The sequence below is a fragment of the Ambystoma mexicanum genome, chromosome 3q (assembly GCF_040938575.1).
Source record: "Ambystoma mexicanum isolate Mex_15411 chromosome 3q, UKY_AmexF1_1, whole genome shotgun sequence".
Taxonomy (NCBI): Eukaryota; Metazoa; Chordata; class Amphibia; order Caudata; family Ambystomatidae; genus Ambystoma; species Ambystoma mexicanum.
In genome coordinates, this window is record NC_090926.1 from 145,733,029 (window position 1) to 145,747,954 (window position 14,926).

At 48.8% G+C, this 14,926-nt stretch overlaps 1 protein-coding gene across 3 annotated transcripts in view; it reads right to left on the bottom strand.

Annotated features, from left to right (window-relative positions):
* Positions 1-14,926, bottom strand: part of AGAP2 (ArfGAP with GTPase domain, ankyrin repeat and PH domain 2) — a 1,175,901-nt gene that overhangs the window by 83,622 nt on the left and 1,077,353 nt on the right. For all 3 annotated transcript variants that reach the window (XM_069653347.1, XM_069653346.1, XM_069653345.1), the window contains exon 9: positions 13,457-13,543. In XM_069653347.1, coding sequence (XP_069509448.1) covers positions 13,457-13,543 — 87 coding nt within the window. The remainder of the gene's footprint in view (positions 1-13,456; positions 13,544-14,926) is intronic.

Sequence of the window (14,926 nt, forward strand, 5' to 3'; positions counted from 1 at the left end):
AAATCCTTGATGATGGCCATCTTTGCCTCCTAGCATTTGACACAGTAGACCACCAGACACTCACCGACAATCTACATCGGCACATGGGGATCAGCAAGATCGTTTTCCGCTGGTTCAAATCTTACCTTGGTGACCGCCAACAGTTTGTACAAATGGATTCTTCCAACTATTCCCATCACCTGTGGAGTCCCACAAGGATCCATCCTGTACCCCGTTATCTTCTATCTTTACATGGAACCGCTCAGAACACTTCTCTCTCCACACAAAATCCACATTCACCAATATGCATATCTACCTCAAGATATGCTCCATGGAAGACATTCACAGGCTCAAAGCCTGCCTCACGTTGGTCCTGATCCAGTCCTGGATGTCCAGTGCTTACATGAGTCAAAACCCCTCCAAGACTGAATTCCTGCTGCTGACCAACAACACCGAACACCCTGACATCCAGGCCTGGCTCTCTGCTCTGAACGTTGATGGATTCACACCCCAGATGGTGCCTTGTGCCAAGTCCCTTGGGGGCAACATCGACAGATACCTCACGTTCAAACAGCATATGGCAAGGAAGACACAAACGGCCTGGTACCAACTTTGTCTCCTGTGGAAAATGAAGTCCTTCATCCCACAAAACAAATTCAGATCCGCTGTCCAAGCCTTGGTCCTCTCCCACCTGTAGGGTGACAATGTCCTTTTAGAAGGCCTTCTGGCGACTACCCTGGCACCCCTGAAATGTTTTCCTGCATTCTGCAGCAAGACTCATTAAAGGACTCTGCAACCCTCATCAAACTACACTGGCTCCCACTGCAAGTCCCTTTCATCTTCGAATCCTGTTGCATCATCTACAAGGCTGTCATGCTGAAGTCCCCAAGCTACCTCACTGAGAAACTCTACATCTCCAGAGGTCTACGACCCACCAGAAGTAAGGAAATGTGCAGACTTGAATTACGACTGTACAGGAAAGAAAGAACCAAAAGACAGGCCTTCTCTGTCTATGCGCCAAGACTCAGGAACCCACTCCCCCTCAACACCAGACTTTCCCCATCACATCTACATTTCAGGAAAGAGCTGAATACCTTCCTCTTCAAGGAATGGCTCCTCCTTAAGACCCAGGTGCACACACCCTGCACCGCCCACCTTACCTGAGACTCTGCGATCTGCTCCCCGCTGTTCACCCCCATGCTGCCAATTGCCCACCCTCCCCTCCACTCTGGAGGGGAGGGCTGGCATACACCAGCTGAAGTGTGAACCCATTGCACGTGCATGCCACTAGCACCTCTAGTCCACTCCGTTGTGGAGGTGTTGCATGAGCGTGTGTATGTGTGTGTGTGATAGGACCCGACACATAGGCCCTCATTCCAAGGTTGGTGGTAGTCATGGCGCTATTAGCGCCATGACTACCACCAATAACGGGACCGTATCCGGTCCCATTCAATGGGGACTTACCAGTCCAGTCCGACCTTGGCAGGACCGGTAAATCCCCATTGAAAAAGCCATTCCCCATTCCCATTTGAGCCCCCATAAGGCTCAATGGGAAGGGGGAAGGCGCTAATAATGGTACCGCAAATTGCGGTACCGCTATTAGGTCTGAAGTCCCTTAACGGGCCCCGTCCATAATAACTGGTAAAACCAGGCGTTAAGGAAGGGACCCGCTAAGGGACCTCGGAATAGGGCGCAAAGGGATTACCGGCACCAATGTCCTTAACGCTGCCCGGTATCCCTTTGCGCACACCTCGTAATGAGGCCCATAGTGCACTATGCCTGGCAGGGTAATGGCAGAGGATACTGTGGTGGAGGTCCATAGCGGTCCTGACATGCTAATCATTTGTCCGACATAGGTATAGGGTCAGATGAGCAGTCAGACCATCTAGTGTCTGGTTCCATCTGATGTTTCACTCAGAATGGCTGGCACTAGGATACCCCAGTTTAATCTGGTGAGGTAAATGATTAGAGGTCTTGGAAGCCAAACAACCTCAACCCATTATCATACACAATATGGCTGAGGTGGCAATGGGGCAAAGCTGGCATCTGTGTGATTATGATTGAAAGTCTTGAAGTCAGTGTGCCCCCAAAACTGTGGCGGTAACCCAGCACCGTGGTGCCTCGGTTGGCCTGAGATAGCCAACATGTGTGCCGGTGCATTGAGCTGCTTGCATCAGGACTCGGTTGTGGACAAAAGTGGCCAACCTCTCTCAGCCGTTGTGCAACTCATGTTTGTGGGGAATGTGGTGCATGATGATTTGTAGACAAACTGATTCTGGGTCAGGTGTTTGTAAGTGGCAGAGAAACTATCTCTCTGTAATCTGTTTGTAGTTATACTCTGAGGCATAGTTTCATCAATTGTGCCGCCGCAGTGCTGGTACCACAAGTGTCTCTATCCTTGCTCCTCCTGCCGCACCACAGTGTGCACAGGAAACTCCCATGCACCCGGGGTGCACCTGCAGGGATGTGGTATGAGCACTGAGCACTGTTCTCCCTTTCCAGTAAGCCTAGCAGACCAGATTGGCTCGGCGCAGTGAGCGGCGGAGTGGCAGGATCCAACTCATGGGAGTCAGAGAAGAGAGGGTGGGCATTGGTTGCAGATGGCAGCTTCAGCCCCAGACCCTGGATGGTGGCCTTAAGGCAGGCACAGACTCTTGTTGCACAGCCATGTGGTAATGGGTGACTGTCCTAGGCCATTTGGTTCTTCGACTGGGCCAAACTTGCCATATGGCCGCAGCAGTCAGACCAGAGAGCCTGAGTCGCACCTGCACAGCTGTAGCCTACATTTGTCAGCAGTCAGGCTCCATAATAGTAGGTGTGAAGGGTCTCCCTGTGGGACAGAAGTGTGTCATGGGAGCTGGACAGGCTCCTCCATGCTAGGATGTGTCCCCAGAGCAGGTGGGGACCAACAGGCCTGGCCACAGTGGGAAAGGATAAGAAAGCCTAGCAGCTGGAGACCCAGATGGGTGCCATGGCCCTAGTAGGTGTCCCATGGAAGTGCTTCTCAGGATGGGCCAGGTGGTCAGGTGCAACAGCGGGGCTCACACAATCTCCTTGTCCGCTCACATAGTCATGCAGTGAGGGAATCAATAGAAACTGCACTGGGTGTAGAGGTCCTGCATGGGACAGGGTGATTTTACAGCTATGGTCTACCCAGTGCCATCCCCAGCTGTCCGGGGCTCTGCCCTCAACAACTTGGATATTGACCCTCCCGAGATGGCCGGGGCTCCCTCCAGCTTCCCTGGGATCATTTGCATTACTGCACTGTACGGCACAAGGGCACCCATCTCTGCAACTCCTGATTCGGGGATCCAAACCCAACTCCCATTCAATTGGCTGAGGTCAACGGAGGCCATCGCTCATCCCTCCGAACACCCTCGGCCATTTCCTGGGACCGACTTACCCATGTTCAACTGCTGTTCACATGGAACCCTTCTCCACCTTCAAAGTTCTGTTTTGAAATGTTGCCACCAAGATCTGCACCTGTGGCGGCTCCACCCAGGCCTTTGCCCCAGGCATCAGTGCGCACCACAGCGATATGAAATGATATGGCATTTATAACGCGCCTGTACACACTAGGTGCTACAAGACAAGGAGGGGGAACAGAGGGAGGACAATCCAGGGGTCGATATTTAATAAATCAATGGCTTATCACTCTACTCAAACCCTACTTCTCCCCCTTTGGAGCTCTCCGCCTCCCCATTCTAGCTCTTTTGCTACCCTGAACCCTACTTGTAACACCAAGGTTGTCACCCCTAAAAATAGTTCTGTTGCTTTCCAGTTCGGTTTGCGCTCTATAAACCCCATAAATAAATACATGCATCCATCCATCCATACATGTTCTAACTGCTTCTCTATTGACTATCTGCTCTCCTCACTAAATCTGGTAGGAACAAGTTTAAAAAAGACATCCTGGTCTCCAACCCAGACTTCCCTATCGCCGACACCTATACCAGTGCCTCTTCCAGTCAAACATTCACCGACATCCTCTTTGTCGTTCCTTCGCCAGACCTATGCATTCGACATATGGTCTCTGAGCTCCCCCCCTTCTCTTCCTCTCCCATTAATGGTGGCACCCGGTGGGAGGCCCTCCTGGGCTCCTTCCACTCCTCTAAGGTCATCATTAATGTTTACTTGCATGGTACCGTCTTGGTCCAAGGCCCTCAAGCCAACCTTCTCCTCTTTGATAGACGCTTCTCGCACCTCCTCAATTTCCTTTCTTCTGTTGCTATCCCCTCTCCTCCCTCCACGGCTTCCTTGCCTCCCCCTGCTGTCTCCTCCTTGGCTACCTTGCACTCGCCTCCTTCCTCTTCTGCTCAGCCTCGTGCTGCTTCTACACCTCGGCAGGGCGTACCTCTGATTTGAACCCCTCCCGGAAGTCTTTCAAGGACGGCAACCTTCTCCACATTGCCACTCTAAACTCTCGTTCAGCTGTCAAACACTCCTCTGACATCTGCTGCCTCTTGGAGGAACTTGACCTTAATGTCCTCGGTCTCACTGAGACATGGTTCACGGCCAGCTCTTTGACACTCTCCTACCTGATGGTTACAAGATCCTGTCCGTGCCCAGACCCAACCGTTCAGGAGGGGGTGTAGCCCTGATCTTCCCTGAATGGATTCCTGCCTCTGTCATTCCTATGCAGGCCTACACCTCTTTCGAATGCCTCGTTTGCAGGCTCTATCTCTCTCTCCTGGTCATTCCCTTACTGTGGCTACCGTATATCGGCCACCTGGTCAGATCTCCTCCTTCCTCTCTGAGTGGGCGGACATCTCCTCTTCCCTCCTGGTCTGAACCACTCAAATCCTCCTTCTTGGAGACTTCAACATCCACCTGTATGCTTCCTGTCCTTCCACTGGACTCTTTTGTGACCTCTGTGACTCTCTCTCTCTCTCTCTCTCTCTCTCTATTCTCCCCTCTGGCCCGACTCACACTGCAGGGCACACTCTGGATGTTCTGATCTCTTCAGACCTTCCCCTTTCTACCCCTCTCATCACTACTCTCTCCTGGAGTGATCACGTTCTCCTTTCCTCCCATCTCACCTGCTCTACCCCTCAGGCCAAGCCAACTCCAGGACTGCCACCTACCTTCTCGGTTATCCGACCCATGAAGCGTGTGTCAGTTGAGGCTTTCACCGCTGCTTTCTCACCCCTCTCCCTTTTTGGCTGATTCACACCCTGACACAGCCCTTTCCATGCTCCACTCTGCTATATCTGGTACTCTCGATGTACTTGCCCCTGTCATGAGGATCCGCTTGAAACCCAAAGCCAAGTACAACTCTTGGTATGACTCAGACCTCGTCACCCTTAAATGCAAGTGCAGGGTGGCTCAGAGGAAATGGTGCGCTTCTGGTTCATCCTCTGACAAACTGGCCTGCCGCTTGCTCCAAAAGCAATACCGGCTCTCTGTCAGAAGCAAGAAGAGAGCCCACTTCCAAGCCCGCGTCTCTGCGGCATCTAACAACTCGGCCGAACTCTTTAAAATCTACAAGGAGCTGGCCAATCCTGCTGCAGTCTCTACCTCTCCTGTCCTCTCCCAGGCCCTCTGCATGGCCCTGGCTTCTCATTTATCTCTAAAACTCAGGACATCCTGTCCTCTCTGTCTTCCTCTCCCCTCCTGCCTCTACTCCCTGCTCTTCCTCTGGCCCTTCTTCAGCCACCTCTCCTCCCTCCTTCTGTACCTTTCCCCTGTTCTCCCCAGACAAGGTTTATAGACAAGTCTAATCTATGAAAGTATCATCAAAACAGGTTTACCCCTGTTCCTCCAAAACCATTAAGAACCACATTGACACCCTGACTCCTGCTCTGGCTGATTTCTGCAACCACTCCTTCGCCAATGGAGTCTTCCCCTCCCCCCTGAAGCGCTCCCTTGTGCACCCTCTTCTTAAGAAACCCTCTGCCAACCCTTCCTGCTCGGCTAACTATCGTGCAATCTCCATCACTCCTTTCCTAGGCAAACTCCTGGAAAAGCTGGCCATCTCCAAGCTTAATCTTCACTCTAAATCTATTGGTTGTCTGTATGACCATCCGTATGGCTTCAGAGCTGCCAGAAGCACGGAATCTGCTCTCCTGAACATCCGTGAAGACCTGCTCTCCAACCTTGATTCCAACAACCCCTGTGTCCTCATCTTACTTGATCTCTCGTCTGCCTTTGACACGGTCAACCATGCTATCTTGCCCAACCGTCTCTGTGATAACCTGGGTATCATCGATCAGGCCCTGGCTTGGCTGGCCTCCTTCCTCTCTGATTGACCCTCCCAGGTCCAACTTGGATCCTTCCTCTCCTCTATCTCTACCTGTGGTGTTCCCCAGGGGCCTAACCTCTCTCCCTGGCTGTTCAACAAATACCTGACTCTTCTTGCCCACCTCATTGCCACTCTCTGCCCAAACCTTCAGTGCTATGCAGATGACACTCAACTCATTTTCAGGCTCCCTTCCACCACCTCTTCTCATCCTCTCATCTCTGACTGTCTGTCCGCCATCAAGGAGTGGTATGCCGCCAATGATCTCTGCTTTAATGCCAGTAAGACTGAGATTACTTCATCGGCACACCTGCTCCCTCCTTTCCTGTCACTCTCTGGCCGGCCTCTCTTGGCCCTCCTCCTGCTCCCACCTGTGAGGCTAAAAACCTTGGGGTCATCTTCGACTCCACACTTTCCTTCTCTCCTCTCATCTCTGACGTCTCTAAGAAGTCACATTACCAGCTGCACTGCCTCAGAAGTATTCTTCCTTTTCTCTCCTTCCCCTAGAAGCTCGCTGTCTCCAGAGCTCTAGTTCTCTCTAGGCTGGACTACTGCAACAGCCTCTTTCTAAATTTGCCTGCTCTACTCTCCACCCTCTGCAACTCATCCAAAACAGGACTGCGAGACTTGCCCTTGGCCTCAAGCCCAGGGATTGTATCGCTCCAGGACTGAAGTCTTTGTACTGGTTCCCAGTGGCGGCGAAGATTAAATTCAAAACCCTCTGCATGGTCCACAAGGTCTTCTGGGGCCTGGGACCTCAATAACTTTAACTCTCTCTTCCTAAATATCTTACCTCTCGAGCTCTTCGCTCATCCGCCTCCAACTCCATCAGGGTCTGTCGCTTCTCCAAGCAGCGAGTTGGTGGTAGATCTCTTTCTTCTGCTGGGGCCTCCCTCTGGAACAGCCTCCCTGCCTCTCCGAAACTTGAGGAGAACCATCCATCTCCGGTTCGGGAAGCACCTCAAGACCTTCTTCTTTGCTTCTGCTTTCTCTCCTCCTTTCCTCTGCTAATCTCCTGGCTGAATATGAAACTGTACTGGTTACCTGGCGACCCTTTGATCTCAGACTAGGTCCCCTCCCTGCCAGTTGCACACCTGCACTGCCCCCCTGGCAACCCTTGCACTCAGGGACTGTCTCTGTATCCCTACACCCCTATTAGCACTTGACCCCTGATTTCTGCTCTTACCCTTGCACTTGCCACCAGCTGGCCGTACTTTTATTTATTTTACTGTTATACTATGTACTGCACTGCCCCCTCCCCTTTCCCCCCGCACTGTCCCCTTCCCCTCCTCCCCTGCACTTGCTCGATCTCAATGTCACCTGGCCTAGTAGGATCGCTGTCTGTCTTCCCTCTGTTTCCCCTCCTTTGCCTCGTCATGCCTTGAAGCACCTGTGTATAGGTGCGTTATAAATGCCATATCATATCATATATACATCCATACATACATAAATCCATATGTACATCCATCCATCCATACATACATCCATTCATATATATTTACATACATTCATCCATCCATACATGCATCCATCCATACGTGCATCCATCTATCCATACATATATGCATACACCCACCCATACGTCCATGCACGCATCCATACATACATCTATCCATACATGCATGCATCCATACATCCCTACATGCATACATCATACATCCATAAAAATTGCGACTGTCCTCCAAAGCTTTGCTCTAGTCATAACGTCCCTTTTAACCAGTGACATCGCTAGAGCGGGCATGGGGGGGCCAGTGCCCCCCTTTGAAATCCTATGCGCCCCCTTGTACTCCCCCTACCTAAGGGGAGCAGTGACCATGTTCTCTGTGTGTGGTGTTATTTGTGACACTCATTGAGGCAAATGTCTGCATATCACACGCAATACTCCTTTTGTCTCAAAGCGAGCAGTGATCGAGCAGCTTTCACCCCCTCCCATAAGAATGTAGCCACGTAACTGCTAATGATGGGCCATTAGTCACTGAATGGTTTCGTGCCTGCATTCTGATGGGGGGGAGGTACAGTGTGGTGTGGGTAGTTGGTGTGCACAAAAGCCTCTCTGCAGGAGTGCCTGTGACGTCACACATTACCTTTCATAGGCAGCCCCCCCCTACTTTTGTCTTTGGCCCCCTCTGTGCCCCTCCTAATTTTGATTCCAGGCGAAGCCACTGCTTTTAACGGCTGTGCATCGCTTGTCGCGGTCGATCCCCGGTCTGCGCTTAGAAACCTTGTCGGTATTAAGCGTGTTATAAATAGCCAATTACAATTACAATTACAATTATGCGTTTATGTAGTGCAAGCCTAGCTTGGAGGAAGCAGAAGAGTGATGCACGGTAGAGGGGCTGCCCAACGACAGCGATGGGTCACATAATATTGGAAGAGCAGGGTTCATATCGCTTCTCTGAAGCACAGAAGGAGGGGGGTCGGTGTGCTTTGGCTAGGTGTGGCTGAACGTGCTTCTTTTCTTGTTTTTCTCCTTCCGTGTTGCTGCCCTTTGCTTCTGGCCTGGCGGGGGCGTGGCTCAACATGCCGCGCTGGCCTCTGGAGACTTACTGTATCTGCAATAGAGGACGGGGCATTGGTTTTCAGGGCCTGGTAAGGGATGCAGGCTGATTTGAAGGTACTCGGGATATGGTCTGGCAGGAGCAAATACTGGCTGATCACCAGCACAAAAATGCACCACGTTTCCAGGTAGAGATGACTTCAGGAACGGCTGTTTCAGGAGAACTAAGGGTGCATTGCAGGGGACATCTATGGCAAGTGGTGCATTCGAATATTAGCTGCAGGGTGCACCAGGGCAAGACACAGAGCCACTGGAGCCCTTCAGGAAGTGCCCTTAGACCAGTCTACGAACCACGCGGTATGAATGGAGAATTCTCATTAAATATGTTCTTGTAAAAGCCGTAGACCACCTCACGATTGGAATCCTGTACTACATACCCAAGAGATGACCTTTTGATGCTCACAGGACCATGCACAATCCTTAATGAGATCACTTTCAACACATAATGGACGTTACTCAGCTAATAGGAACTGCATTCACCATATCCTGATTCCGAATGATGATTCTTCCAAATTGGACACAATTTGAGACACATAGCCGATAAGAGGTGAGACTACTCCCATGGAAGAAACATTCTCTCATTTCTCTCAATTCTCTGCACCTGTGCCTTCCTCTAAATAATGCAACGATACAAATGGGCTGCAAATATATGTATGGTTACATGTATCTTTATGAAAATGTCAAAACTGTCACAACCAAGATTGTGGAATGATGGCCACCACTGTAGCGCGCAATATTAATAAATGGCTACCATAAACGCTTTTCCTGTTAATTTCTCATCAGTTGTAAGTGAATGACCAATTATGTTGCGACAACGTGGCTTCCAATTAGAAACCACTGGTATGTCAGTATTGTCAATCTTCCTAATAATGGCCACCACTGCAATTGGCTATAGTATTTAAGATTTATCAACCACCACGAGCGAATTCTTTCACACTTTTCTCATTACACATATCTGCAGACACGTCCGTGCGGCATTTATAAGGATATGTATCTCATTTCATTGACAACACACAAGAGTAGAAGTCATTCTGCACTTCAATTCCCAGAACACCCTTCAATGAACGTGCAGACGTTTCCATATTCAACGCGCCACTCACTAAACGGCCGTTTCCTAGCAACTTGCTTCTCAACACACATGGCCGCGGCTGCAACGCCGGTTTCGTGTGCTTTCAGAACACGGATGGAGGCCTGCTCTTACATCGCGCTGATTGCCATATTGTTTAACAAGATTCTGAGAGAGTGCCCTCTTGATTAGATCACGAGTGACTAACTCTCCATTACCCCGACACAGCTCGACGAAAGCAACATAACCACTCGAGGATGAGAAATACTGTATATGGTATTGTGAGTTCAATCTCTGTATAGAGGGGATCGCTTGTGGAAACTGACAACACAGAGCGTATTAGAGATTGATTTTCATAAATGAGTAATCAGCACCAGTAGATATTGAAAGCCATTTTCCTGTATTACAGGACCTTGTCTGCACGTCAAGACTCTCACAGATCGCGTTTGTGTCACTTTTTGAAACACCATCTCATCCACTTCGGATATTATCCAAAACAGTCAGAGTACACTACACAATATTATTAGCAAATCTCCCACCTCCTTTTAAATGAACACAAAGTTATCTGTATTCATTGGAGGATTCTGCTTTTGACATCTGGGTAACCATCACACCACAAGGCGAATATACGTGACTTGAGAAGTTAAATGTTAGCATTAAGTTGCTGAATGGATATTACTTTACAAATGAACTCAAAGCTCCTTCTGTGATTAAGAGATTTAGGATATATTGCTCCTCCTGAAGAAGAGAGTTGATCTCTGGAAACGCGTGGAGCTCTCTGTTTTATGTTATTCTAAAATTGTGTATGTTGACTAATGTTTGTAATTTTCCTTTTTTGTACTTTTTTGAGAATCATTTTGAATTTTGAAACTCTGAATTTAGAATTGTGCAGAAGTGTTGAACCTTTGAATCTTGAATTTTGCACTTAAGAATTGTGCACCTGATATTATTTTATAGGCACAAAAGATTTGTATGAAACTAATACAACCATTATGCAAAACATTTTTTGAGTATGTTTTCTTAAAAATTATTCAAGATAGTTCTTTTCGAATGATTATATGGATGAAGTTACATAAATTACATTAGCTATCACTAATTCTCATTTAACAAATAGAAATAAACTAATCTTGACTGGTGACATTTACCAGTACCTACAGGTGTGCAGGGGACGGGAGGACTCATGCTCCATGAGTTCTCCATTTTTCTTAGCTATCTTTCTCTGACTTTTGATACCAGAGTCTTTCTTTTCTCCCCCACACCCTTTACCTACACTTACTACTAGTGAGCTTCACAAGCTCCAAATGTTAAAAAACCTATTAACTGCAAAGAAGGATTAAACACATTGTGTGCATGTACTCTATTTTTTGCAATCTTATGGGACACTGCATGCTACTGCAGTGAGCAGCAGAGCACAGATTCATGTGGGACACTGCTTGCTACTGCAGTGAATAATAGAGCTTAGATTCTTATGGGACACTGCATGCTACTGCAGTGAATAATAGAGCTTAGATTCTTATGGGACACTGCATGTTACTGCGGTGAATAATAGAGCTTAGATTCGAGCTTAGATTCTTATGGGACACTGCATGCTACTGCGGGGAATAATAGAGCTTAGATTCTTATGGACACTGCATGCTACTGCGGTGAACAGCAGAGTGTAGGGGACACTGCATGCTACTGTACGAGAAGCCTCCTGCCTTCCAAGTCATGTTTAGACTCCATGGCGGGAGTCAACCCATTTTAGTGGTGCTCCTTCAATCCCTGCCACTAATGTTAAGCTGCCCAGAAGGACACAGCGGTTGGAAGTAGCAAAGGCCACTAAGAGGTCGAAGAGAATCGTGGTTGAGACGACCCCTCAACCCCTACCTCCAATTCCCAGGTGGCGGCCATGGTGAGGCCACTATTGTCTAAGCGGAATGACTACTCAGGGGAACTTTATCAAGTCCAATAAATAAACACGCAACGCTCGTTTGAATTATGTTTGTGCATGCGCAGCACATGGAATGGGCCGGAACAAGACGGAGCAAAGCTGCGGCAAAAAACATCTTGCCGGAGCACCGCCCCTCCCCCAGACCCAAGGGCCAGCACATGACAATCCCAGATCCTGCACCTCAACAAGCATACTTTCAGAAGACTCGCCACAGAGGCTAGTCTTCTGAAAGCTATATGCTCATTGAAGCGTAGGTTGCTCACGTGCTGCCCTAGCCCAAGGGCTAGCACAGAACGCTACCATCTAGATCTGTTCTGAAGCTGAATGCACACATGAGTAACCTGTTCTTCAACAACTTTCAAGACTAAACCTCACATACAGTGCTACAGTTATCGAAACTGTTATATATGTCCTGAAATTTACAGACATCTGTTTATTAGGGTGAGTATTCTGACCAATTAAAACAGAAGAGTCCAATATTCGCTTAAAAGGTTTTATTACTGAATCACTATAAGACATGTTTAACATTTAAAATGGTGGACATTATGATGTTCCCATAATGCTCTTTGCTTTTATGCAAATCGCCAGGATTGGGTTCTATGAAGAGATAATTTATTGCATAACATGGCCAGGGGCGATGCCTCTTGCTGCCGCCCCGTCTTCCAAAACACCGACGCTTGAAAGAGGCAAGTTTTCCCAATACATTTTTTCCATTTCCAGCACTGTCACACGCGTCTCCTTTCTCTGTAGTATGCTTTGTCTGGGGTTGCTTGTGCTTCCGCACAGAGGAGAACTCGCCTAGCAGTTTGGGCAGGGCTGCTCCCATTGGTGGCAGTACCCGACTGATTTGCATATTGGTGAAACCCTTTTGCAATGGTGCAGACAGGCTAAAAACGGTGGCGTGGAAGTTTGCCCGGAGCAATGCAGTGGTTCAAATTAATTGAAAACCTTCCACCCATCACTTTTGGGGATCTAGTTTGTCTGCCTATGAGATAGGGCAGACTCAGACGTGGGTCCATTGCTCACTGTGCCATAGGGAACTAAGCTGCACCTCACTGAGGAGGCCCAACAAGGCCGAAACATGTCTGGGGTTGCTTGTGTTTCTGCACGGAGGGGACCTGGCCTAGCAGTTCAGAAAGGGCTGCTCCCATTAGTGGCAGTACCTGACTGATTCGCATATGGCTGGACTCCGTTTGCAATGGCGCAGATGGGCTAAAAAACGGCGGTATGGAAGGTTGCCCAAAGCAATGCCAGTGGTTCAGATTAATTCAAAACATTCTACCTATCACTTTTTTGGTTTTTGATTTGAAAAGACCACCAGAAAAGTAATACTCTTTTAGAAAGAAAGACCACTCTGCCCTTGGCCAACATTTTGCCTTCCTCAGCAGTGCCCTACTCATTCCGCGTGAACACTGCATCATAGACCACTAGTTAGCAGTACTTGTAGTGCAGGGCACAGTGTAGCCAAAGTAGAGGTTTCAAGGCAAAATTACTTTTGAAAATGGACAGCTCCAAGCACTCACTGAGCTGAAAAGCACACATTAATCAGCGGTCTGCAAACTTCGTTTCTCTAGGTGTTTTGGACGACAACTGCCATCAGCTCTAGCCAGCCAAGTCAATGGGGAGGGATCATGGGAGTCATGGTGTAAAATATCAGGGGAGCCCGAGGTTGCAGACATTAATTACCTGCTTAATAGGGATGGTACGGCCACTCCCGGTGTTCTCTCCTCGGCTGTCCAAACTCCTCTTCTCAGAATCACTCCCTCGGCGGTTCTGCAAAAGAGGTGGGTACAAATTACTCAGGACACTTTCAGGAGATGGACTGCGTTAACTGGAGTGGGGGGCTCCCATGCCATGTCTGGCCATCGCAGTGTGCTCAGAGACCTCTTTTTGCTCAGAACATTCTAAGAATCGAATGTACACAAGGTTGGAGCCAATTTACCTTTATTTATTGCTTTAGTATCTATTTATTGAAAATGTAAAGTGTGCTGTCAAGAAGCACTGTACAAAGAACATAGTGATGTGGGAAGCCATTGCTGGGTTTGAGAAAAGCTTCATGCTGTGCTGATACATCAGCTAATACATTAGAGTGGTGGAAGAAGAGGGAACCAACAAAGACAGACTAAAAGCACATCTTCAATCATGACAGTGTTTAGAGATATGCGCAGATATGAAATTTGGGGAGTGAGCGAATGATAGCACTCTAAGACTCTGTGACTCCCTCATAAGGGAGAAGGTGGTCTCATGGGAGATTTTGAAGCCGTCACTGTGGAATGCCCTTCATTTCGTGGTGCAGGGAGTTTCAGTGATGGGAGCCAGAAGGTGGAAGCAGCAACCGCAGAACACATCACATTGTTAGGTTGAGGAGAGCATGGGAGCATAGAGTGTGAGGGAGTGAGTAGGAGGAGCTTCGGCAAGTTAGAGGGCATAGCCCACTGATGGATGTAAACACAAGAAGAAGTAATTTAAACAGGAAGCGATTCTTCATGGGATAACCAGCTCTAGGGGTGTGACATAGAAAACAGTGAAAGTAAGTACGTTACTCACCTCCTCCCTGCACCCTCTAACAACTTCCCACCATTTTCTGACCCCCCATGCTCGTCCCTTTATCTATTTTCTCCCGGTTTTTATTATTTATTTTTCATCTTTTTTCACTGGGTTTTTTGGGCTCATTAATACCCTCCAGTGCTTCCTAATCCATTTGCTAGACCCAATTCCTTCCCTTGTAGCCCCGGTCTTTAGTTATTTTTTCTGCCCCTGCTCCCCTGCCCTTTGTTTGCACCCATCCACATCCTCCCCTGCCCTCTTCCCTCCCCACTCCCACCCACCTTGGCCACTGTTGGTTGCCTGAACTAGGAAGTGATCCTCTTTATAGAAGGATCCAGGGCAGCTGTGCCCAGGCAGCCGGCTAAGGGCCGAGGCAAAGGGCAGCTCCCCTGTGGGCCACTCCCTTCCCTGTTTGCCCCTGTTTGCCCATGGACGCCTGATGCAGTCAACCTACAGTGACAGAAAAGGTAAGTGAGGTCTGGGCCAGGGGCACAGCCATGACTGTACTGAAGTAAACCCCCACCACCCCTATTACCTATTACTGTACGCCTACTTGCATCTAGCATAAGGGTGTAAGTTAGCCATATTTCGCATCTGCATTTAGCCTGG